Genomic DNA, 27,542 nt, shown 5'->3' with positions numbered 1-27,542 from the left:
GATGAGGAAGGTTGAGGATATTCATTTTTTTTTAAAAAAACTGAGATTTAAATGATGGCTACAAGACAACCAAGAAATACCTGGCTAAAGCCAAAGCAAAAAGTTTCCTAAACCCCCAAGGTTCCTAATGCCTAAGATTTATTCATGAATTCAAGAGTGACAGAGGGCGATCAAAGTCTCATTTCAGCTTAATGGCTAGAGAATCCCCCGGGCTTCCTACAGCCAAGCTGACGCATAGTGCTTCTGTCACTATTATTTTATATCCATTCACATTATTTCATAATGTCAATAATCTCTTAGGAAACTTGTAGCATCTTCTTATTGAGGATGATTGCATGTTTTTCCATCTTCACTCTGTAGATACTGAGTCTACCCCCATCCGCATTTCTCATACATATATGACTTGATAACATATACTGCATGTGTGTGAGTGCTAACATGGACACCCCCCCCCACACTACCCCGTCTTTTTCTTTATAAGGATCACTTGCTTTGAGAGCAGCTACAACTCATATTCTGTTGGGAAGCTGCTATTGGCAAGTCCTGCCTGCCTGGGATGCTGTCTTCTCTGAACATTCTCTAAGCCTTGCTGTTGGAGATGTTTGGACTTTGTCATGTTAATTTGTTCTTTGTTGGTAGCTTTTAAATTGCTTCATGGGTGTATTGTATATATTATTGCAGTAACGATGTTTTATGAAGCCCTTGGAAACAAGGCTCATGATTTTTGTCTTCTTTTCTCCTGAACTAGATTGTTTATACATTCTATGAACATAAAATTAAAAAGGAGCAACTATGTAAAACAGCTGGTGTGGACCACAGTCCTCGACCAGAGGTGGGTTTCTTGCTTGTCTTTGCTGAAGTGTGAAATTGGTCAGAGATGTGGGGAACATGGCCAGGTTTCTGCTCTCCTTGCTGCTCTGCCATTCTTTGTCTCCTGTGCCTTCATGTTTAAAGCTCCCAGCTTTGATCTAATTTCTCCAAGGGGTTCACGTCTTTCCAAAAGAAGCTTCCTTAGCAAAAGTCAGGAGCTCTTGCTCTAGAGAGCCAAGGGAAATAATTTAGGCCTCCAACCAAATTTCCTTTCCCTTCACTTTGCATGAGATGGGCCCAATGGAAGTGACAATTTAATCAAAAGTGTAAGCACAGGAAACCCAAATAAAGTCAAAATAAAAAAAGAAAGCCAGCCAGGGGGAAGAACATGTAGTTCTGAGGATGTGTTACTGTGCTTGTCTGTCAGATAAGGGTTTGGGAAACTTTCTCCTGTGAAGGAGCAGCCAGTCAGCATTTTAGGCTTTGGGAGCCAAGTTTCCATTGTAATTAGTCAGCTTTGTCTGTCCTTTTGGTGTGAAAGCAGCCGTGGGTGTTAAGCAACAACTGCTTACAGTTGCCTTTGATAAGATTCATGTGTAGACACTGAAGGTTGACATCAATGATGCTTTTGGGTGTCACCAAATGCTGTTTCTCTTCAGATTCACTTCCCAGCTTTCAGACTCACAAACACAAGCAGAGGACTGGATCCAGCTTGTGTGTTGCAGTTTCTGTCTGGGAAAGAGCATTGGAGGAAGAACCATCATGTGCAAAGGGCTTTGCGAATGAAGAAACGAAAGTGGAACAGTGTGACTGACATGGCACTTGGAAGAACAAGTGAGGTGACAGAGACAGAAATTGGTTACTGTAGCTTTGAAACGATCTAGTCAACCTTCCCAAGGCTGTGACCTTTTAGTATATTTCCTCATGTTACAGTGACTCCTAATCATACAATGCTACTTTATAACTGTATTTTTCTGCTCTTATGAATCTTAATATAAATATCTGATATGCAGGATATTTTATATGTGACCCTCCAAAGGGGTCATGACCTGCAGGACCCTGAGATATGGGGGCTACTGACAGAGGCTGTAATATCTAGATACATGTTGAAATCACCTAGGAAACCCAAAATATGCAGTCTTCTGGGTCCATTTCAGATTTTGTGAAAAATTAGGATTTGGACACATACTTGTGTGTTCATAGAAATACAGTGCATGCATGTACCCAAACATGCATATGTGTATGTGCGTTCCATGTATGGCATGTGTATGTGGTTGCTCATGTTATACACAGGTACTGAAGCCAGAGGAGGACATTAGATGATAGGCTCTATTACTCTTTACCTGGTTCTTCTGAGACACAGTCTCTCTCTGAACCTATAGCTAGTGGTCAGTAAGCCATTGTAATCCTCCTATCTCTGCCCACAACAGACCTGGGGTGGAAGATATGTATGTGGCCAAGTCCAGCTTTTTATTTGTGTTCTAGAGAACTAACATCAGGACATTGTATAATAAGCACGCTTACCAGCCTCAGCCTGAGACTTGGTCTACCTCTGTTAGTGTCAGTATAGTCAGCAGGTACTGATGTTCAGAGCTCTACTTGAGAAGTATATCTGTGTCTTTTCTGTCAGGATGGAGCAATTTGCCTCGGAAAGCTTGGTGATTTCCTGGTTGGATGCACAGACACTGACTACAGCTGCCACATTCAAATGACTACAGACAGGATACACCTTAAAGGAAGTGTGGGAAGGCATGCCATCATCCTCCTGATCTCTGATGGGTCTTCAGTAAAATGCAAGCTCCTCAGTTTGCCACACTGTGATTTTGCTTCTACGAGTTTCAAGAAACACCTCACCCTTATTTCCAGTTAAAATGTGCCACTCTCCTTTCAAATAAAACATGTTTTTAAACAGCATTCCTTAATACTTAAATATACCATCGCCACCTTCACCACTCCCCTCCAAGAAGCAGATGCTTTCGTTTGACTGTTCTATTAGTTACGTTCTGATTGCTGTGATGGCTCAGACACCTAAGGGAGGAACAATTTGTCTTGGTCTGGATTTCAGTCCATCGACCTGGAGGAAAGCACAGTGGGATTCATATTCACAACAGTGGTTAACAAAAGGGTGGGGCTCCACACATCTTGTGAACCAAGAACCAGAGAGCTGAGGTCAGAAGCAGAGCCAGAGTGTAACATCTCCCAGTGACCCACTTCCACCCTCCCAAGCCTCAGAGAGATTCCACAACCTCCCAAAACAGCACCCAGTATTTAAACACAGGAGCCTGTGGGAGATGTACACATTCCAACTGTAGCAGCTGGTTTATTCATTACAAAGGATAATACGGAGTATCTACTGCATTCTAGGCACAGAGTAAGGGGTTACCTGTGTGTTCTAATTCAAATGATACCTTTCCCCTCAGCCCTTGCAGCCTGTGAGGAGAAATGAGTACCACTTCATTGTATCTGCAAACAAAGTTTCTAAGAAAATAGGATGAATAGTTTTTGCCCTTTAACTGACTGTAGAAATTTTTTAGTCTTTTCTTTTACGACATCCACAGGATGCTAATTTTAATGACATTATGTCTATCATATCAAATATTTGTTGTACAGAGGAAAAATGAGAGATGGGACAGGCATTTATTAAAATGAATTAATCAGAGGTATGATTTGGGGGAGCTTCAGCATTTAGAAAAACCTGGGTGAGGGCTGGTCCCAAGTTAAGCAGCTAAAAGATTTAACAGCTGGAAAGTTAATATAAGGATTTAAAATGATATAAGGGGCAGAGGACTGGCTAGTAAAGAGCATTTATATAGGAAACATTGCAGAGGGTAATTTTTTAAAAAAGCAAATGTTTCTTTTAGGTTGAAGATCTGATTTTACTGTTTCTTGAATGAGTTCCATATATATGCTTGAGACCTAACCAATACTCTGCAGCTTGAGTCTAGCAGGGTTCAGGCTAGTCTCAGGGGGTCACTGGCTTATTGCAGCCAGTACATTCACCCTGACCATAATATTATATGACATATTACATTAAGGTAGAAAAGTCTGTGGCCGAGGGTAAGTTCACGGAATCTCCCATAGGACTACCCATGAACAAATGTATCACGAGAAACATTTAAAAGAAATCTCTCTCTACCACTTCATAATTGCACGACATAGGTACTAACTTAAGACCATGGATGTCTTACCTGTAGATCCAAGACAGACATGCTGAGGCAGGACAAGGTTTATTTCCACAACTGTGTATGCAAAATTAAAGTGATATAGTACTGCCAATAAGCAGGGCAACGATTCCAAGAAGAACCATGGAGCTTGCTGTTGCTTTAATGTTGTTTTGCCTCGAAGGCAGGATTTCCATTATTATGGAGATGAACTGCCTCTAATTATTGCAATAACATAATTGTTCCCTAGGGCAAAATCCCTAATAACAGAACGGTATAGCTCTACGGCAACTGTACGAGATATCCTAAGGGCAGGTTTCTCATTAGGAGCACATATATATAGACATTCTACCTCCAGAAGAGAAACAGAATGCCTCAAGCAATAAGCTTCCCTACACTAGGACTCAATGGGCCTTCTGGGCAAATACCTGCCATCACATTTGGCATTTTCATACCTGGGTTTCACACCTTGCATATAACATGGAGTTTTCACAGCCCTGTGCTGGGATTCCTTTCCATGTTTTACATGAATTTCAACTCTTTTAAATGCCTTTGGGAAGACAGGCAAATTGAGGCCATGATCTGATTTCACCTTGGAGGCAGATGTCAGTGTCTCTAAAAAGACACATGAACAGGATTTCATTCCTATTTAGGTTGAGTGTTTTAACAGATTGCTAGCCTTGATTGGGTTGTGCTGCACAGGGCAGGCAAACCTAGATATGTGTTTCATTCCAAGAAGGTATAAGCTGAATGCTTAGTATGACTTTAATTGTCTTCAAAACTGGTCCACAGTGACATAAGCATGTTTTATCCAAGATGATGCTAGGCAGCTAAATCGGAAATATCTTTAAGTAACTTTGTCAATCCTCTTCTCATTAGAAGCCACTTGCTTTTTCTTGCATCTTTCCACTGCTTTGGCTTGTGTCTTGTTTTGTTAGTTGTGGTTTCATCTTTCAGTCTTCTTCCCCTCCTAGCCAGCGTGGTGTCTTCACCTTCTGTGGAAATGGTGATTCCTAATGGTTCCTTCCTTTGACCCACAGGATGCTCTGACATGGATGCTCTCAGTTCCCACCCTTGAGCTTAGACTGATGTTTCTAACTCCCTACTAGGAAATGACCGTGAAACAACCACTGAGTACCAGGCAGAGTGTAGCAGGAAGTGTGACAGACTGGAATAAACTATATACAAGGGACCCAATGCAGACACAACAGCCCATCAAAAATAAAATAGGATGGCACAAGAGGAGGTCAGGCAGATACAAGGGGGGATTCACCTGTGAGAATCTAGAGGGCAGAGGAAAAGGGCCATAAATTATGGATTGAAAGAGTCCTACAGAAGCTAAAGTTAGATTCTCCCATAAAATCTCAAAAGGAATACAATCTGTTTGAGGCCTTTGCTTTAGTCTAGTAAGACCCAGTTCAGAATTTTGATACTTGTAATAGTCATCTACTAAATGCGTATTGCTTAAACCAAACATATATCCTCAACACACACACACACACACACACACACACACACACACACCACACCCCCTCCACAGACACACAAAAGCAGAGACATATATGCACACAAAGAGACTCACACAATACAGACTCACACACACAGGCACAGACAGACACACACATACACAAATATGAACTTATTTTTGTTTCTCTCCTTCAAACTTCTTTCTAAAAAGGTTAATTTATTTTTACCAGACTGTTTTGCCTACATGTATGTATGTATACCATGTGTGAACCTAGTAGTCATGGAGGCCAGAAGAGAGCATCAGCTCCCATGTAACATGAGTTATGGATGATTATAAGCTACCATGTGGCTTCTGGATTTTCTGCCCAAGAAGCAAGAGCTTCTAACTTCTGAGTCAACTCTCCAGGTTCCAATGGTCTTTTTAAAATTATTCATTACTGTAGTAAATGACATTACCACTCACCAGCTGTTTAAATAGGGATCCTTGGGTCATGCTTTGTTTCTCCTCTTACTCTCTCCATCCTTCTGCTTAGTATCTGTTAAGGGTCTTACACTCTAGCCCATATATCTGTCTCTTCTCTTTATTCAAAGCACATTCATACCATTCAGCTACTCACGACTTCCATCCTAAACTGCTGCCTATACTTGCCCCCCTAAACTCCCAATCTTGCTTCACTCCATTTCTTGCTGCTGGCTGCAATGGAAGCAATCTTTTCATAGCATGCACACAGCTGTGCACAACTCCACATAAAATCATTCAATTCCATCTGGGATCTTCAGGTCCAAGTCTAAGCTTCTCAGGCATAAAACACAAAGTCTCTCCAATCTATTGTTGTCCTACATTTTACAGTGTTTCTTCTCAATATATTACCTTTACAACATATCCCTCAGCATTACTGAAAAAGTCATGTAATCTTGATCCTGGCAGTAGACCACGAGCATCTTGAGTACTGGGTTTATGTATTTTCCCCTTCTTTTCTCAGTGCCAAGAAGTAGGCCTATCAAGTAGCAAGAAGTGCTTTGTTCATTGAATGAGAATGAAGTTGGGTAGCTTTAGGCAGTATATTCACCCATGCTGCCATCCAGAACCAGGCCTGCCATATACAGACTATAGTTTTAAGAATCTTTTCTGAACTATTCAATGGCCTACCTGTACCTAGTTAGTAACTTTTAGCTTGGCATAATGTATTATCTTCATGTCTATGAGGAGAAGGGGGAATGGAAGGTGCAAATGTGATTAACAACAAGAAATCTTTATTTACACAGTGTTAACATAGAGTAACATTTTGTTAACTTCTATTTCTGGATTCAGTGGGTAGTAAATTATTTCCTCTAAGTGTATTTTTTAGACATCAATATTTACCCTTTAAACTCCAGGTTAAGTTTTTAAAGTAACTGTTTGCAAGAAGCAGTTTTCTTAGGTAAATTATGCATCCTGTTTTACTTAATATAAGTTCATGAAAGACAAGCTTTTCCCTTTTAGAGAGGCTGCAGACAAAAATAACCTCCATCTTTCCCTGTGTTGGTGAATAAAGGGCCTCATTTCCTCATGGAGGCTGTCTTTAGTTCAGGGTAATATGCTTTCAAGTAGACATTCAAAGAAATGACCAGTATGGTGTGGGGTAGAGGCGTGGCAAACAACATCATATGAAGAATTTCAGAAAGAAATGGGATAGTTGAGCTTGGAGAAGATATAAAAAAGCAATGAGAGTAGATTTCTGGTAAGGACATAAAGGGACAGAAGAGAGCAGTAAAGAGGAATTTGATTTGTTTGTATAGCTTCATAAAGTAGAAACAAAAATGAGTGCATGCTGCAGGGAAAGTAATTTTTCATCTAGTGACATCTCCATCATTAGAAGTACCTGGGAACCTTGTATGGATCCTTGTCCTAGAGGAGAGATGGAATCTGTAGGGATTGTAGTGTGAAGAATTGGGCAATGGTACCTGCCCACTCTGAATTCGCTATTCTTGCAATAGCAGCTGGATTTACTTGGTAAACTCTGTGCACCACTACCAGTTTAAGTCAGTGGTTCTCAACCTCTTGGTCACTACTACTTTAACAAAGCTCTATCTCCAAAACTATTTATATTATGACTCATAACAGTAGCAAACTTACAGTTATGAAGTGGAAATGAAGGTAATCTTATGCTTAGGGGTCACCACAACATGAGCACCTATATTAAAGGGTCGCAGCATTGAGAAGGTTGGGAAGCACTGTTCTATGTGATCAGAGGAGGTGTTTGTCCATATGACTTCAAGGATAATTGCCAGACCCACATCTGGTCAACCAACACAACAGATAATCAGATAATCATTAAGTGTGACTGGTCTAGAGAAGAACATTAGTTGATACCTAGATGATCTGTTCTGGAACTTCTGGGAGAAAATTTTGGGCTGCTGGTGGCTTTCATACTAGCAGAAGAAAACAGTTTGCTGGAGAATGGAACCAAGATAGGTGAAGGTGTTGATGAGACACAAGAAAGCAAGGCAGAGTCCTGATGGTATCTTGTTGACCACACTTTGAGTCATAGTCTACACCTCATCATCTCAAGTAAGCGACCAGCAAATTCACTTTCATACTTAACACAGTTTGAGATGACTTCATCTAATTTGTAATCATAGGGTACAGCCCAGTGGTTATCATTGTACTTAGAATTTTAGGACTTTAGGTTGTTAACCATTCTGCATTTCTGCATATTGACATTTTTGTTACAGCATCTTATCTGCCTCAAGGGCCTTCTGTCTAAAAACTAAAAGTAAACAAAATAATCAACCTTATTTAGTTAGGAAGCTTAATTGCATAATTCATTCAAACGATTGGAACTGCTTCAATTGTGACAGTGATCCCTCCTGAGACCTGAGATAGTGAGCCTGTTCTAATAGCCTGATATTGCTAACACAAAGAGCTTGGTCATAGTATAAGAAAACGAGACATGTCCAGGTTACATATGCATGTGGGGCCTGACCTACAGCAAAGCTATACAATTGCTTTACTTTTTCTTCTTTAATTTAGATATTTGGGCTAATATAAGTTAAAACAATGTTAATATGTTTTACATTTGTAAACAAATAGAAATGGAAACAATAATTATAGAAATGTATTTTTAAAACAATTAAGATACTGATGTTAAACCAGTATTTCTAAGGCTATATTCACTGAACTAATTTGGCTACTACCATCTGACTTAATAAGATAAAAGAGCCTATGTTTTCTCCATGTTCCTCTGTATGCTCTTATGGCAAACTCATTTATGCACAGTTAAGTGGTTGAAATTGGAATTAAATAGCAATTTATGACTATGGTCTGACAAAGTCTTTCAAGAACATAGAATTTATGGAGAACACTAATAAAAGAGAATGCTAGATAATGGCGTTTTGTCTCAATATAGTTAAACCAGTGTTTTGTAATTATGGGATTAATAATTTGTATTCAAAGGTTAAAGATTCACTATTTGATTGTGAAGAGTCCAGTCTCAACTAAGAATTAAGGCTAATAAGGCAGTATGTTAGAAATTATTACCCAATACTAATTACCCTTCATATTGGCCCATTATGTCAGTCTTTTCCTAAAATATGGATTATTATGGATTATAATTATTCATTCACAAATAACATGTATGATTGATTTTGTTCATTTGTCCACTTAATTATGTTTTATCTTTTCCAGAAACAAAAGGGAAAATTAGCATTTATTTTGCTAATGAGGAAACAATACAGAGATCTGTTTGATTTCTCTTCAAATTGTATAGTGTTCAACAGTGCACATGTCTTACTTAGTAGTTAAAAGCCAATGGCTCATGTAACCAATTTGCCTTGTAGACTCATGCTACTCCTCGTGGTTATATTAACATTTTAGACATAAGTAGTTTCTTGTTCTAAGAATCAGAATTTCAAATAAAATATGCATGCCTATTTTCTCCTGGAAAATGAAATGGTCCAACACCCATCCTGCATCTCCATATGGATATGAGGCAGGTGTGTCTTGACTTTCCCTTCATATTCCACTTGGCTACTTTTGAGCACATCTATATGACCAAATCCAGTCTACATAATAATAGTGAAAAAGTGAGGCACAGCCTTGAGAACACAGTACTCATACAGAGATGAAGTGCTAATATTGATGCTTTTGGGACCAGCCTGGTGACACTGGAGGTGGAGATAGTAAATATCAGAAACTAGGTAACATTAGGGAGTATCTTCAGTCTGAATATATACTCTGTGTCAAAGGAATGTGGAAACATGCTTGATGTCTTTTAAGTCCCAACCACTGCAACTTGGATTGGGAAAAGTTTACAGTAAGCAAAGTGATGGAAATAATAAATCAAATGCACTGGTCCTATGGAAGCTGGTGTAATAATATTCTGTCTTCTAAGAGAAAATTAAATCAGTTATATGAAAGTGGTTAAGCTTTAGTAATACTAAGTCATCATTAATACAGTTCAGGACATTAGGATGCCTTGCATAAATAGGTATGTACGTTGTCTTTTTTCTTCTAGGTACATAGCAAGATTATATAGAGTGTCATTTTGCTTGATTCAGACAACATAGCATTAGTGAACACAAGGTTGCTCTCTTTCCAGCCTGAAACACTGAGAGGCCATGTGGGTTTGACCCTTCTATTCTGCAGTGGCAACACTATGAAGACAGCTTGTCTTCTGAGGTGGTCCGCATAGGAGAGCAGAGCCACCAACAGACCCTTGCTGGTGTGCAGTGTGAATGAGAAATTGCTTTTGCTGTTTTAGATCACCATGACTTCTTATACTGGACTGGTTTTGGTCATATAGATGTGCTCAAAAGTAGTCTGGTAGAATATAAAGAGGAAAGTCAGGACACACCTGCCCCACAGCCTCACGGAGATGCAGGTAGGGTGTTGGGCCGGTTCTCTAGATTGTGCCTCAATAATTTTTCAGACCATTTATTTTTGGTTTCTTCATTCATGTTTACATTCATATCATTTTTATAAACCACTTTATGTAGATTTTATTCTCTCTCTATCTTGTGTGTGTGTGTGTGTGTGTGTGTGTGTGTGTGTGTGTGTGTATGTGTGCTTGCTACCTGTGTGTGTGTGGCAGCCACCAGACATGAATGCTGGGAGTAGAACTGTGGCCTACAGCAAGATCCTTTTCTAGCCTCCATATAATTCTCTTAATCTTATGTCTTTAAATCACCTTAAACTTTAAACCTTAAAAATGCAGCCTTATCTATTGAAAGAAAAACCTGGATGGATACCAATCAATCCACAAAAACTTCCACCTACAACCTGTCCTGCCTGTAAGATGTGCTGGTGCAGTCATGGTGCAGAATTTGTGGAACTGAGCCAACAAATGTTTGGTTTGAACGTAAGGCCAATGCCACAAGGGAAAGCCTATGCCCTAAACTGCCTGGATGGTCTGGAACCAGAGACTGGATATCCCAGAGACCTAGGGTAAAACCACACACTCCTGGGGAAAAAAATCAACAAAATTATTCCTAATGATATTCTGCTATACTTATAGATTGGTGTCTTATCCCATCTTCATTGGAGAGGCTTCCTTCAACAGCTGATGGGAGTGGGTGCAAAGATCCACAGCCAAACATCAGCAGAGAGAAAAATCTAAACTGGAGGTCTTTATCTGGTCCCTCCCCTTAGAGATCCAAGAACCCAGCAGAAAAGGAGGAGTAAAGACTGTAGGAGTCAGAGTGGATGGAGGACACCAGGAGGATTTGGCCCACCAAATAAACTAAGCAGGACTCACATGGACCCACAGACACTGAAATGGCCAACATGGGCCTGCATGGATCTCCATCATGTCCTTTGAGTGTATATTGTGGCTTTTTGCTGGGAGTTTTTTTTTGTGGGGATATTAATTGTGGGTGCAGGAAGTCTCTGACTCTTTGCCTCTTCTTGAGACTCTTTTCCTCTTATTAGGTTGCTTTGTCCAGGCTTAAAATGAGAGCTTTTACCTTGTGTTATTGTACAATGTTCTGTCCTGCTTGGCTGTCATCCGTTAGAAGTCTAATCTTTTCTGAAGAGGAAACATATGGGAAGAGGATCTGGAGAAGAGTGGAGGTGAGGGGTAGAAAGGAGTGGAGGGAGGGAAAACTGTGTTTGGGATGTATTCTATAGGAGGAAAACCCATTTTCTGTTAAAAAAAAAAAAGCAGTCTTGTGTTTGGTATATGTTAATTATATTTAAAGAAATATATAGCCATTAAATGTAATCTCACACACCACACTTTGAAGAACACTGAGGTACAATGAAATGTTTCAGTAAGAAATTCTGCTTTTCAAGACTGTAGTATTGCTAAATGGATATGATATGCCTCTCAAAGCACCTTCTAAATATTTATCTTAATGCCCACAGACTGTCAAGTTTGGAGAGAGGACCTTCTTTTTGTCATAGGAGGTGGTTTCTGTTGGGGTACATACTAATGCAAGTGCTAAGAACAAGTTACTACTGAATGCTAGGACCTCAATGGATGATCCTTTCCAGAAAGGAAGAGGGGGCAAAAAGGCAAAGCATGGACTGCTGTACAATGCAGTCTTCTTGTAAGATACAACTGGCTGTTGTACTCTCGAGCTGCAATGGTTGGTCTTGTTTGTACAAAACCTGCACCATACTTGGCTCTGCTGATGTTATTTTATGGAAAGGAGTGGGAGTCATGAAGTCCTTCTTTGGGACTTATAGGCAGGGAGAGATTGCTGGGGGAGGAAGAGGCAGTTTCTTCAGTGGTGTAGCCACTGGAAGTTGCCCATGTCCGTATAAGCAACACTAAGTGAACTCACTGAATCACCAAAAAGTAAAAATCAAGACATGAAATTGGAAGAGAGATTATGCGGGGGAGAGAAAGGGAACCTGCAGCAGAGGGAAAGGATAAGAGAGGATAAAGAGGATGAAAATGATTAAAATAAATCATCCATATGCATAAAATATCACAATAAAATCAATTATTCATAGTTAATATATGCTAGTAAAAGTAAAAGTTTTTACTTTTACTATTCAGTGTTCAGTGGACTACGGGACCTCCTTAATATATCAGGAATCAGAAACGGATGCCAATTATGAAGTTAATACATGTGTAGATATATATCACTTAGAAACTGTATCAAGTTTGTTTATAACAATGATTAAGAAGGACAACATAATCAGTGCAGTGTTCTAATTTGTGCATGTAAATTTGAAGGTGTGCAGGTGTAAAAGGGTAGATACACACATTTTTAAACACTTCCTTATTGGATCTATGAATACTTGCCCTTTAACATCAATTAAAATCATTATGTATACAGCTGGTAAATCCTGTCTTATGGGTGACAAACAGAGACTTATGCATAATTACCCTTTTCCAACAGATAGAATACATTACCGAAAATGGTAGAGGATATTTTACAGGGGTGACAGCCAAGACAAGGTCTCGGAGATATGTGCCACTTGGTACTATCTGATGTCAAACTCCAACTAACCCATACAAATTTACAACCTTTAAACAATATGTTTCTAAATATAATTTGTGTATAATAGGAAGCAGAGGAAAGGAGTTCAGATATTCGAGCAAATTTGGCCTCTTAAAGAGATACCAGTGATTAATGAATCAAGCAGAATCATTGGCTATAGACCACCTATGTAAATCAGAAAACATAAGAGAAATTACCAAATATTTGAAGAGTTGCCATGGTATGGAACTAGACTGATTTGAGTTAGCCAAGGAATTATGATGGACTGGTACACACAGAAAAATTTTAGGCTAAAAATATATTTCAGCTGCTCACCTGCCGGCAGCTGTGAAAGCCCTTACAGGGATTTCTTTCTCTACTTGGAAGGCTTTCTAGAACCCCCAAATTAAGAAGGAGCATAGAGGTCAATGTTATCACTTGTTTTATACAGACTCCTGCTTTGACAATTTGCTCAGTTATTGTAGACAGACAATTTATTACAGGTTAATCAAATATTAAACATATTTTAACACAATACCTTTCATTTTCTCTTAATATTTCTCTCCCCTTTCTCCAGGTGTAGACAGGTCTTGGAGATGCTTTTGGCTTACACTCAATGGCAACTTCACCTCCCACTTTGACAAGTGTCACTCTTTTCAAGAGTGTTTTTGAAAAATCTGGACTTTCAGCTAGAAGCAATACAAAACAATAATGAATTACTATGGAAAGAAGAAACATCTTAGCCTTTTTCTTTCTGTGTTACACTTATGATAGATCATCAGAGACAAGAAGCTAAATTTTTTTTCTGATGGAAAGCATGCAGCACTGTATGTTTGGATGGGTTATTAAAATTTAATCCATGATTTATATAAGATTCTGAAGTGCAACTGCTGTATGGATGTAACTTGATGGATTTTGTATCCTCCTTCACGAAGATCAAGATACCAAACATTCCCCCCCTCCCCCCGTGGAGGATTCTCTTAAAATATTTATTTCACGTTCAAATGGACAAAAATTTAAAAATTTAAGAGAAGCAATAAGGAAAGGAACAAAACACAGAAATACATTTGGCAGGCTTCCTGATTATGTATGCTAAAGTGGCCCTTTCGCTGACAGTTACTGGTTCTGTTCTAACACTGCATTCTCCCTCCCATTTTCCTCTCCCTCCTCCAATCCCTTCCTCTTTTCCTCAGGCCTCCTCTCTGTTCTCCTGTCTCTGTCTCTGTCCTCTCCTCCCTTTCCCCAGCCCCCACTCCCCATATCCATTAGTGAATCCTTATGTCTTTGACTTCTGTGGTCAGTTCCTCCTTAAAATCAAGGTCTCTTTCTGCTCTGCACCACCAGTACGCAATACTATGCTCGTTCTATTTAAAAGAAATCAGCTGTGTTTGCTGCAGAAATTTAGAAAACTGTGTTACACACTCACTCGGATTGCTCCAGAGCATCCACTCACATTGATATGTTATACAGTGCTGACATGTTAATAATTTCAAAGAATGACCAGTTCTCTGAAACAAAACACATTATCTTTAGCCTCATCCAAATCAATCAATCAATCAATCAATCAATCAATCAATCAATCAATCAAGCCCTTCTGAAATATTTCTGTTTTCTTCTGAGTTTATTTAGTTGTTGTAGGAGTAGAAATTCATGAATGACCAGGTGGATTCATTTTCTTGTGTAATTTGTACCTTATTTAAAATTTCTGACTCCTTGCAATTTAACTTCATAGAATTTAAGATTTCAGGTCATGTTGAAGACAACATTTAAACTCAAACGATAAATGACTTAAATGAGGACTTAGCGTGAGTATGCATACACATGGGTAGGGTGAAGGCCCATTTGTTTTTGAAAAAATTTGTTTTGCCCGTATGTATGTATGTATGTATGTATGTATGTATATGTATATGTATATGTATATGTAATGTATATGTACTACATATATGCATTCTTCACAGAGATCAGAAGGGGGCATCGATTCTCCTGGAACTAGAATTACAGATGGCTATGAGCCCTACAGAGTACTGGGAATGAAACCTGAATCCTCTAAATGCGCAACAAATGCTCTTAACTGCTGAGCCACCTTTCCAAGCACTTTGGGCCAATTCTTACATTAACTCAAACCAAAGCTAGTGAAGTTTTTTTTAAAACAAAGGAATGGAATTGGACCTGGAGCTTCATGCATGCTAGGCAGCATGCTACTACAGTATTGCATCCACAGAACGCTTGAAAATTTTTAGGTTGCCAAGGCTTGCTCTGCACTGACTCTAAACTAGGTATACATCAAACTTGTGACTCTTCTGCCTCAGTCTCCCCCAATGTGGGGTTGATAGGCCTACACCACAAGGTCTAGCTATAAATAGTATTTTAAAAATTGAAATCAAGCTTTGGTGGAAACAAATTGGCTATCATTAAGGGCTTCTGTTGTAGAAATATTTTTTCACAACTGAAGTTGAGAAGCTTACTGTGTAACGGGGTGCTACAATGCTATTGACATCTCAGTGTGTATACTTTGGACCCATAAAAATCCACAATTCAAAGAGTAACTTCATAGTGATAATGTAATTGCCAGAGTACAATTCTAACTACTTAAAATAAAAAAATTGTATATTATAATATTTTACTGAGAATAACATATTACTAGTATGGTCTACAAAGTCACATCATAAAAATAATAGGGTTAATGGAACAGATAGGTAGGGCAGACCCACTAAATATTTAGGTAATAAGATACCAACAAAAATTTTAGAAAATATTAAGCATGATTAAAATGCTATGTTATAATAATCATTTATATATCAATGATACATAAATAAAATATATAAAAATGCTAAAAATTTCTCTCCCATTCTCTCTCTCTCTCTGCATGTTTATGTATTTTGTGTAAAAGTGCTTATGTTGCTAAGCTTTAAAGTTCAAACTGGAGAGAAATTGAGCACTACGCACTAGTGAACTTTGAAGCAAAATTGCATCAGTGGACTGCAGGTGAATGAGATTGCCTGGTATTATCTTCATCCACTGGCTAGCTGCATTGATCTACATTAGTTGGCTGTTGGTCTAGTTGCATCAGTCATGAACTCATTAACATGTAAAGCAGTTGTTCTCAACCTGCCAAATGCTGTGACCTTTTAATACTATTTTTCATGTTGTGATGATCCCAAACCAGAAAATTATTTTGTTGCTACTTTATAACTGTAATTTTGCTAGTGTGAGGAGTTATATGTAAATATGTGATAATCAGGATATCTGATATATAATCTCTGTGAAAGGGTCATTTGATCCATAAGGCGGTCACAACCCACAGGTTGAGAATCATTGATATAAAACATTGATATAAAACATGCTATATTGATATCTTTTCCAATGTAGCAATCCCACATAAGCTATGTTGTGTCACAGGAAAGTGTTTTGACAGAACAGACTCCTTCTCACATTAGGTAAACATCCAAACTGACAGAAAAACAAAAATAAATACAAGTCTTCTAGAAGATTTTTTAAAGGAAAAATTTCAAATAATATTACAAACCTTTCTCATAAAAAAATCCCTTCCTATAACTCTATCTTTCTACATACATGCATTTATCACTTTAGGCAGATATTTTCATCCGTTTTGGAGGAATTCTGCCTCTGCATTCAAAATGAGTTTATATAAATCAAACTGTGCACCACACATGGGTGTATTTGTCAAAAAACTATATATCGCTTTTACAGGATTTGAAATTGCACAATATCAGACACATAGAAAGCAGAAAACATGCCTAGTTTAAGAGGCATTTGTGATATTCCAGTTATGGACATATTACTTTTTGGGTATCATAGAGATAAGACTGACTTGAACATCTTTCACTCATAAAAATGAAATTATACATCAAATATTTTCCTGTTGTTTATTCCATTTGCTTCTGGTGTTATCTAACTCAGAAAATGTATCAGTTGTCACCATAGCTCTGGTGATTTCTAGGGCATAACTAACAGAGCTTTATCACATTTTGAATACTGGATAGGTTTCTTAACATCCTACTATTTGGCTACCCACCTTGATGGGGTATGTCCTTCTGTATATGTTTATCTTATTCGTTGATGAATAAAATACTGTTTGGCCAATAGCCAGTAGAGGCAGGAAGATAGGTGGGGCTAGGAGATGAGGAGAAGGTGAGGAGAGAGGCACAGTAAAGAGAAGCCATGTAGCTGCAAAAGGAGTAACAGGTCCAGGATTCTCTGGTAAGCCAAGAATGAGTGGCAATGCTTAGATTAATAGAAATGGGTTAATAATTAAGAGAGAGCCAGGCAGTAACAAGCACTAGCCATTGGCCAACAGTTTTTTAATTAACATAAGTCACTGTGTGCTTATTTGGGGGTGAGGGCAGCAGGACCGGGTGGGATAAGAAAACCCAGCAATGACACCTTGTGCTCTTGAGATTCAGTTTAGCTTATGGAGTTGTTTTCTTAATGAGACCCTATATTTTATCTGATTCACCCAAACACTGGCCCCACACAGTCTTGTAGGAAATAGAGATGGGTCCTTCTTCCTCATTTGTCACTCATGGAGAAAGTAGTTTTATTTGATGATGTGGCAAGGGCCACAGGAGGGCAGCACTAAAATACAATCTTTGCTCATACTTAAACCCTGCCTAGGAAAGTAAAATTCCAGTGGTCCCCAAAATCTCTGGCATGACAAAACCAACACTCAAATTACCCACATAATTCTGAGCAGTTGATAGATTCTGGGAGGCATCATTCGCTGAAGCCAGTAGACCTAGAGGCCAGTATTTCTCATGTGAGCTACTAGATGGCAGCAATCCCCCAGTGCTGCGAAACACCATGCAGCGGACCTCTTTCATGTGGGAGGTGCAACTTTTGACTACTTACCAATGATCTGCATGACAATAAACTTACACTGCCTACAAAAAGCTATGGGAATTCATCTATGCAATTTACAACTATTTATATTTAATTAATTAAATGACTCTTGGTCACATATCAAGGGTATCAAAAATGGCCAATAGAACCCTTGAAAACAGAAGTTCTCTCTGTGTCTGAGTTAGTGTCATTTCTCAAGAGCGATAATAAAATGATAATCCGTTAACTGGATATGCAGTGGCAACACCATTGGGGAAATCCACGAGTACAATGTCTTACTATATTGCTGAAGAGCAAAGGATGATTCTGCAAGCCTGTTCTGTCGCAGCTGGCCTGCAGAAGCATTACTGGGAACATTGCCAGTGGAGACTATTAAGGCTAGTGCTTTTGGAAGTGTAGGATTTCATATTATTTTAACCTTTAGCTATTATTTTTAACCATTACCTCATCATCCTATAAAAATACCAGAGTGAACACATTAATTCTGGTCTTTATTATTATTATTATTATTGAGGAGAAAATGGTGATATCAGATGAAAAACCTCAAGGTTTCTTTGGCTTGCTGGCTAAGGCATGGGGGTGGGAGTCTGGGTGCTTCTTTCTGGGTTTAAAATCTGGCCTTTCTGATTAGGAAGATATACATAAGGAGACACTCAATACAGCTCTCCATAAAAGCGATGATTTCCTTCTGTTCTCATCTGCATGATGCATTACTTCCAAGGTCTCTAATACCTAACATTCTATTTGTTTTCCTTTGGCTTCTTTGTTTCCTAAGCCCCTAACAACTCATGCTCCCATGGGTGAGGTATTATAAAGCAGAAAAACTTAGTATTTATACTCACAAAGTTACTTGCTGGACTAACAGGAAAACACACATATTGGACAAAAAAGCATTAGTGGTGATTAAAGTCCATTGTCACCTTGATAAAATTTAGAATTACTTGGGAGATGGACCTTTGGATATGGGCATTATTCTGAGTATGTGATTGATATGGAAAGGCCAGTCTTAATTGTGGGTGGGCCCAGGGACAAGACTGTATACATTACTGACAGAGAGCTGAGCATAAGCATGCATGCATTCATCTGTTACTCTCTGACTTCACTTTAGATGTAATGTGACCAGCTGTCTCAAACTCCTGTCATCGTGACTTCACTTCAGTGATGGACATTTACCTGCAACAATGAGAACAAATCCTTTCCCCTGAAGCTGTGCGTATTAGTACCTTTTACAGCAGAAATTGACAAGAACCTAAGGCAGTACTTAACACAGTACTTGTTAAGTACTTACACACCCCCTTTCCCACTACTATTTCTAAGTACAGTAATAGCTTCTACACCACAGGCATCAGGGAGCTCTTATGCAGGAAAACTTCCTAAAATCAGAGAGATACATCCTCATTTAAAATAAACAACACAACTCCACTTTATTTGAAAATAATCATAGATTCACAGAGAGTTACAAGAACAACATAGAGATGTCTAGTGTGTTCCTCACTATATTGCTCCAATGACTATGATAGGCAAGTATAGCAGATAGCAGAGTAAGAAAGCTGGCCATTAGCTCTATGTCACTCACTTATGTAGATTTACATATGCAGTGCTGAGGTCAAAATAAAGAAATGATTACAAAGACTATCTTCTTCATCAGTAGTCCTACCCTGCTTGTTTGACTACAGTTCCCTTAAAATCCCTGGGAAACACCAATTTCTTTGTGTGGTTTTTCCATGAAGAGTCTATTTCATACATGGAGAGCTTTGCACAGTAGCCAATCTTCTGGTTTATCTTTTCGTTTTTCCACTGAAATGAAGCTCTGTGAGACATCTAAGCTAGTGAGTGTCCTAACAGCTTGCTGAGTGGTAAACCCTAGTGTGGATACGAAATGCCACTTTAATGTAGGCATTGCAGGGTTTACAGTGACTGCCAAATAGCTCTTGTGCAAAGACACCATTTCAAGATCTCGCAATGATTTTTCTGCCAACAAGTCGAACCAAGCATAGCCTTTTCCCTTTATATGAAAGGTTTGAAGATACAGAGATTAATTATATAAATATAAAAAGAAACTCTTTCTTATTCCAAGGAAAACACTCTTAATTCCATGTTAGAATATATTTTGCTCACACATTCATTAGCAAAGTAGTTTAAGTCATTATTCTGTAATGTAGGATTTAAACCACTGACCTCTTGTTAATCTCGTTTGACCATCTACATAAAGATAAAAAGACATGCATTTTTAAAACTGTGTAATTGTATTGCCCTTCTCGTATCTGTACAAATGCTATTTTGTTGCACTTAACAATATGTCCTTAACTCTTAGATAAATCCATAGCAAGAAATATATATTGCTACAATGTCATCAGGATGCTTGACCTGTAAGATGAAGCAGAGTTTGTTTGGAAAAAAATAACTCAAACAGGAAACAAATTACTGTCCTGGACTCTTGCTCCAAGGTTGCAGACCCTGTCTCCTGGATGCTCTCTGTGATCCAAAGAAGGGGCTTTCTGAGGTTCAATTCAATACTTTCAATGGGTCCTGTCCATACCCGTGACCACGCCCACATGGGCGTGGTCAGCGCTACAGGTGTGAGGGTGAATATCTCACTACAATCATCCATAATTATTATAAGTAGCTTTATTTTGTTACAGAAATAGAAATGCTTGTTTAAAGACTAGAAGAGGGATCCTCAAGTGTGACAGTATGAATTATAAAACTCTAGTGGTTAATAAAAGACAGTTCTTTCTCTTAGGTCCTACTAGATAATTGTTTGTTTTTTAAGACAGAGCTTCGTGCAACACCGGTTGTTTCTGAACTCACTGTGTAGTTAAGGATGATATTGAAATTCTAATACCCTTGTCTTTCTCTCCCCATGCTGGGGTTATAGGTGGTTATGAACATGCCCATTATATTGGGGATTGGATTCCATAGTTTCGTGCATGGTAGGCAAGTGCTCTACTAACTAAGCTGTATCCTTAGCCCCTAATTTTTCCTTTAGGGTAACAGTATGTATTCTATATCTGTAAATCCTGGTAACCAAGAACTTCATATGAAGTGGATATTTAACTTGTATATGTTATATTAATGCATTTTGTAGGGGAGAAATCAGGAATTTACACCATTTCTTCTTCATGATGCTTTGCCTAGGTCCTATGCCCTTTTCTTCATTGATACTATGGTTGTAAATTGCTTCTTTAAATTCCAAGCCTGGGCCTAGGACACTTGAACATATAAGGAAGCATATATAGTATATAATAAAAGGATTAGGTAACAATTATCATCTGAACTATTTATATGCATTAATCACCTGAACATAGGATGTGTTCAATATCACACTCAACAAAACACTATGTCAAGGAATGTGGTTGTGGCACCTGCCAATTTCTGTGGTGTAAATATTCCATCTTTGCCAATTTCAACACAAAATCACTAAAGGCAAAATTGAGAAGATCTTTGCAGAATCAGCTCCTGCCAATATGAACCAGAACTAACACCCTGCTGGTTTTGTCTGCTTTCCCCAAGGCTTCATATAGGTAATGGCAGCAGGGTACAGGGTACATAAACCCTGGGATTTTCAGATTGCTGGATCCAGGCCATACTCTGCAGCTGTAGCATGGAGTTTTTGTTTATTTTTTTTTTTGGTAAGTGTATATACAATGTTGAAAAGTCTTGAATATCAAAACTTTCCCATTTCACTCAGTGGGTTCACTTTATTCAACAAATCTGTTTTCCAGACTTCATGAATCAAGGTTCATAGTGGTTGTAAAAGCTTCTATTTCTATAGGAACATATCATAATGTAGATGAGCTGTGTTGGAACACAACAAAGGTAGATTCCTGGTTATCATGTTCCTTCAACAAGGCACCAGAAACATTTGTCCAGGCATCCAGTGAGTAACTTGCCCTTGGCTATGTCTATTTCCACTCAAACTTAAAAGACTTTATTAAGAGCCACATGCCTTACTCAAAAGACAAAGCAATTGCTATAGGAACTTATATGAGCCACATTTTCTCAGGGTAGAAAAATAACATAGGCTGTGGTATTGTAACAAATACTGTACAGCTAGTTAAAATTTTTCCCTCTATTACAGTTTAGTTTCTTTTCCTTCCTTCCTTCCTCCCTCCCTCTCCCCCTCCCTCCCTCCCTCTCTCTCTCTCTCTCTCTCTCTCTCTCTTTCTTTCTTTTTCTTTCTTTCTCTTTTTAGTTAAATCTTGATTTATGCTGGCAAGATAGGTAAATTGAACATAGATGGTTATACCAAGTGAATAGCCTTGTCCTGCTTCTCCTGACTTTAGGAAGGAGAAAGCTACATGCTGAGATAGCATAGATGGTGAATTGAAGGGACGTAGACTCAAGGGTCAACATTACTGGCATCTCAGTTAACTCAGCATTAATTGTGTGAATAGGAAGGATTTCTTAAGGTCTTATGTTACTGGACACACCCATACTAACCCCCTATATTAGTGAAGGTTTTTTTTTTTCTGTGAAGAGGCACCATAATCATGGAAAATCTGATAAAGAAAGCATTTAATTGGGGTGACTCCATTACAGTTTCAGAGTCTCACTTCATTATCATCATGGCAGGGAGTATGGCTGCTTCTTGGCTTTCAAGCAACAGGAAGCTGACTGTCTCACTGAGCAATATTCTGAGCAGAGGAAATCTCAAAGCCCACCTCCACAGTGACACACTTTATTCAAAAAGGCCATACCCAATTCTACAAAGCCAATAGTGTCACTCCCTATGAGCTTATGGGATTCAATTACATTCAAGCTACCACACCCTCCTTGAGCAGACCTGAAAATTTTACAAAGTTTTGCTCCTGAACATGTGCTTCTTGGAACAGCATTAACACCAGCAGTTAGTAAAGATATAGTTCTAGGCTTTTTCTCAGACTTGGAATCAGACTTTGAATTTAACATCTTAAAATAATTCATACATATAATAAAGGTGAACATGTATTTACTGCTATCTCTTCATTTTTTTTTTCAGTGGTTAGGCTCTCTGGTACCTTTTCATTTTGCAAAACTGAAAATTTACACATTTATTGATCAATGACTTCTTACCCACTTTCTTCTACTTATACCACTGCTTTCTGATAACATATATTTGACTTGTCTAGGTGCTTCATATAACTAGAGTCAACAGAAATGTCCTTCACGTAAGGATCTTAATTCATTTCATGTGTCTGCATGGTTCATCCATGATGGAGTGAACATCACTATTTCCTTCTTTTTAGGGATGAGTAATATTCCATTGTATGTGTGCTGCATTTTACTGTGTCCATTCATGAACAATTACATTGCTTCCAGTTTCTGGCTCCTATGAAGAGTGATGCAGTGATCATGAATGTACAAATGCTTATTTGGGATGCTTTTTTCTTTTTTCTTGGTTTGGATATATTCCAAGACAGAGGCTTGCTGGGTCTCACGATAACTTGTAATCTTTAGATAAGATATTATACTATTTTCTATAGCAGCTGTAACCTTTTCACTCCCACCACTGGTACATGGGTTATAATTTATTGAATCTACCTATCCCCTATTCTCTTTTGGCCAATTTCAAGGGTTCCACTGTTTCTTCTAGCGTTTGCTATTTCTTCCTTATCCTTTATCACCCCACTCTGTTTAGTAGTGTGTTTCATCCTATAGGTTATGAGACAAGATCTAATTGTGATTCTGATTCGTATTTCTTCAAGAAATACTTCTGCTTCCAAATATGTGTATTCAAGACCTTAGTCTATTTTTTCATCTTTTTTTAGTTATGAGCCTAGCCCTTAACAACTGAGATACCTTTCCAGTCCCCTTTGTCTAGTTTTAATTGGTTTTCATTTTGCTCTTAAGTTGCAGGAGTGTTTGTATTCCCTAGGCAGTGATCACTTGCTAAAGATATGCAAATATAATCTCCATTCCACATGTGGTCTTTTCATTGTTGTTTTCTTACATGGATAGTTTCTTTTTGATGTATTTCTGTTAAGGCAGACACTCCACCTTTTAAATGTAGATATCTAGTTCCTCTAATACCATATTAAATTGTGTGTGTGTGTGTGTGTGTGTGTGTGTGTGTGTGTGTGTGTGTGTGCACATATGTTCAGGCAATCACATGCCACAGCATGCATCTGGAAGTTAGAGGTCAGAGGACAAATTTCAGAAAATAATTGCTTCTTGTCACCTTGTGAAAACCTAGGACTCAAACTCAGGTTGTCAGGTTATGCATAAATCATTCCACCTACTGTACCATCTTTCTAGGTCCCATTAGTAAAGGACGTTGTGTGTGCATGAGACAGTCTGATTTGTTGTATTCATGCACCACAGATGAATCTTAGTTGCTCATGTATTCCATGGTTTGTTTTACAGGCTATCCCCTCTCTCATATTGATCTGTGAATTCACATGCAGGAACACACTGTGTTGACATATCATGTCCTGCAATGAGTAATTAATTGTGAAGCTTTCAATGTTGTTCTTTTTTTTTTTTTTTAACATACTGTGATACTTGGTGTTTTTCTTCAGTCTTGCCATAAAACATAGGCAGATAATCACACCATGAACACTCTTTGAGTTTCAGGTATAAATTCTGCTTGGCTCTGGTGGATAATCCTTCATGCTGATAAATTTGGTGGCTAGAATCATGTGGGCAATTTTTTGTACCACAGTGCATTATGGGAATGCATGGCATGGATGTCTGCTGCTCATGGTAATGAGGAAAATGCTGATAAAGTATCCCTCTATGTGGAATGGGCTCCCAAGGACCGCTTGTACACTAGGGATAAATATTGATCCACTACAAGATGCTCCATAGATTGCCCAGGCCTTCTAACTGACATTACATTCAGGGAATCTGAGTCAGTCCTATGCTGGTTTCCCAGTTATCAGTCTAGGGTCCATGAGCTCCCCCTTGTTCAGAGGAGCAGTTTCTATGGGTTTCTCCAGCCTGGTATTGATGCTTTTGCTCATCACTCCTCCCTCTCTGGAACTGGATTCCAGGAGTTTGGCTCACTGTTTAGCTGTGGGTGTTTGCTTCTGTTTCCATCAGTTGTTGGATGAAGGCTCTAGGATGGCATATAAGGTAGTCATCAATCTCATTACTGGAGAAGGGCATTTTAGGTAGCCTCTCCCCTATTGCTTAGATTGTTAGTTGGGGTCATCCTTATAGATTCTGGACATTTCCCGAGTGCCAGATTTCTCTTTAAACTTATAATGGGTCCCTCTTTTATAGTATCTCTTTTCTTCCTTCATGTGTTCTGATTTCTGCTTCATGTATTGTGGGGTGCTCATGCTTAAACACACACACACACACACACACACACACACACACACACACACACATCTTATGGCTGTGAAGTGACCCTTTTCATGATGCAATTTTGTCTTCTGTGATAGTTTTTGCCACACAATATGTTTTTCTGATACACTTTTAAAAAATATTCATTTTATTTTACGTAGAGTTGTTTTGTCTACATGTATATATGTGTGTCACATGTGTACCTTAGGTGTCCTTGGAGGTCAGAAGAGGGCATCAGATCACTTAGAACAAAAGTTATAGATGGTTGTGAATCATCATGTGGATGATGGCAATTGAAACTGGATCCTCTTCAAGAGCAATAGAGTTCTCAACTAATAAGCCACCTCTCCAGCCCCTATATACAATTTCTTAAAGATAGCCTATAATTTAGATATTTTTAAATCCACTCAGTCAATATGCTTTTTAAATATATTTCCAATCAATTTTTACATTTAAGACAATTATTGATAGGGAAAGAATTGAAATTATCATTTTTTTTATGTCTTTTATCTTTTGTGCCCATCCTTTCCTTTACAGATCCTTCTGTGTTTCTTTGATTGTTTAATAGTATGTTTTCATTTTTTGCTCATTTCCTTGTGTACATCCTGTATGCATGAATATGATATGAACACATATTTTTGCATACCATTGCAATTATACAATATATCTTAAAATCAGAATCATTTGTTTCAAACTTAGAACTTAAGTTCTGTTCCAAATAAAAGTTTTGTTCCTATGCATCCTGTCACTTATTTTTGTTGCAGATAAATCAAGTTATTTTTGAGAATATATACTAAAAATACAGATTACATTTTATACTTTTTTATTTATAAATATCAGACTTAAAATTACTTTTGCACCTAGGTCACAGTATTAAAATACTACATTCATATATGTATGCATCTCTACATAGGAGTTTAAGATTTTCACTTTTTTTTTCATGATTCATCTTTTGTTTATCATTTTAATTCAGAAGAGTTCCTTCAGGATCTAATGCAGGACAGTCTACTGATAAGGAACTTTTGTTTTGATGACTTGGGAAAGTATTTCTCCCTCCTTAATTTTTAAGAGAAAGTCTTATGAGATATGATATTTTTAGTGGGAAACATTTTTCCAGCATATTCATTATATTATCCTCCTCCTACTGGATTGCAAAATTCATGCTGAGAAGTCTGCTGACAATCCCCATGTGCATGAGCTATGCCAATTTTTTCTTTCTGTATGAACATTCTCTCTTTCTTCCTGGCTTTGGACAAGTTGATTATCACGTGTCTAAGTGTATATCTATCTATTTGGATTCCCTCTAGGAGGGTTCTTTGAATCTCTTGAATCTCCGTTTTTCTTCCCAGACAGATTCTAGCCATCATTTATTCCAGCATGTATTTGATACTTTATCTTTATTTTTTTAATCTCAGAATATGTACATAGTTCTGTTGGACTCTGTCACATAAATTTCTTAGGCTTTTTCACTTTCCTGTGTGCTTTGCTATATGGCCTCTATTACTTCCAGTGTTCTGTCTTTGAATTAGATTATTTCTTCTTCTTGGCTATGTTGTTTGTGAACAGTTTTCAAATCAGTTGTTGTAGTCTTTTGTTACTCCCAGAATTTACTCTTTATCTTCATCTTCCATGCCTGTAATACTCATTTCCCCCATGCATCACTTTGTGAATTTGACTTTGCTGCCTTATAAAATCATCAAGGCTGGACATTATGGTTGATTTGAATTGTTTTTTTTTCTGGTAATTGATAAACCTCTAATTATTTAGAGTTGGTTTCTGGATTTCTAAGCTGTTCTTTTAATTAGGCCATATTTATGTAATTTCTTACAGAGGCTTGCAGTTTCTGCTCTGTATCTCCCCCTGCGGTTAGCCATCTAGCTGTGCTGGTAGACCATCCTTAATGTGCACTGAACCCTGATGGCAGAGCAGGCCGAGGAGATGGGTAGCTTTTTGTTTTCAGTGGGCTATACCCCCAAGCCTTCTTTCTGTCAGCATTTAAATTTAAAGAAAATACACCCCATTTCCCCCTTCCCCTTTCCCTTTTTCCTTCATGAAAACCATAGTCTCTATACTGAATACGCCTTCCACTCCTTTCCCCACTGTCTCCAGATGTCCAGACTGTCAGACATTGGGATAACTTTCTTAATAAATTCATATAATGATGTTGGTGAGAAAATCTGATTCCTAGTGAGTGGGCACTACTATGATTTAATATGGTTGGTTTTACCAATGACTAGAATGCAGAAACATCTTCATTGTGTTAGGTAGAAGACAGATATTAGCAACTTTAGAAGCCATGAGAATGCATCCTACCATCATTGTCAGTTTGGCCCCTGCCCCACGTTTCCCTGGTAATATGTGCTAGGGAAGATTCACAATTGCTCCTCCTGTGATTTAAAATGCTTCTTGAAAAGGTGAACACAAAATTGCTCCTCCTGTGATTTAAAATGCTGCTTGAAAAGGTGAACACCTCAGGGCTTTGCTGAGGTCTGATAAAGGAAAAGTACTTTCTTATGGTCAAAGAAATGGAGTCTGGGTTCTATCTCAGGACCTGGGTAGAGA

At 38.3% G+C, this 27,542-nt stretch overlaps 1 protein-coding gene across 2 annotated transcripts in view; it reads right to left on the bottom strand.

Moving 5' to 3' along the window:
* Cntn4 (contactin 4) overlaps positions 1-27,542 on the bottom strand; it is a 729,371-nt gene that overhangs the window by 132,590 nt on the left and 569,239 nt on the right. For both annotated transcript variants that reach the window (XM_051203477.1, XM_051203478.1), the window contains exon 11: positions 13,387-13,537. In XM_051203477.1, the coding sequence (XP_051059434.1) occupies positions 13,387-13,537 (151 nt within the window). The remainder of the gene's footprint in view (positions 1-13,386; positions 13,538-27,542) is intronic.

This window comes from Phodopus roborovskii, unplaced genomic scaffold (assembly GCF_943737965.1).
Source record: "Phodopus roborovskii unplaced genomic scaffold, PHOROB, whole genome shotgun sequence".
NCBI lineage: Eukaryota > Metazoa > Chordata > Mammalia > Rodentia > Cricetidae > Phodopus > Phodopus roborovskii.
Note: the sequence above shows the minus strand (reverse complement) of the source record. Positions and strands in the feature narration are given on the sequence as shown.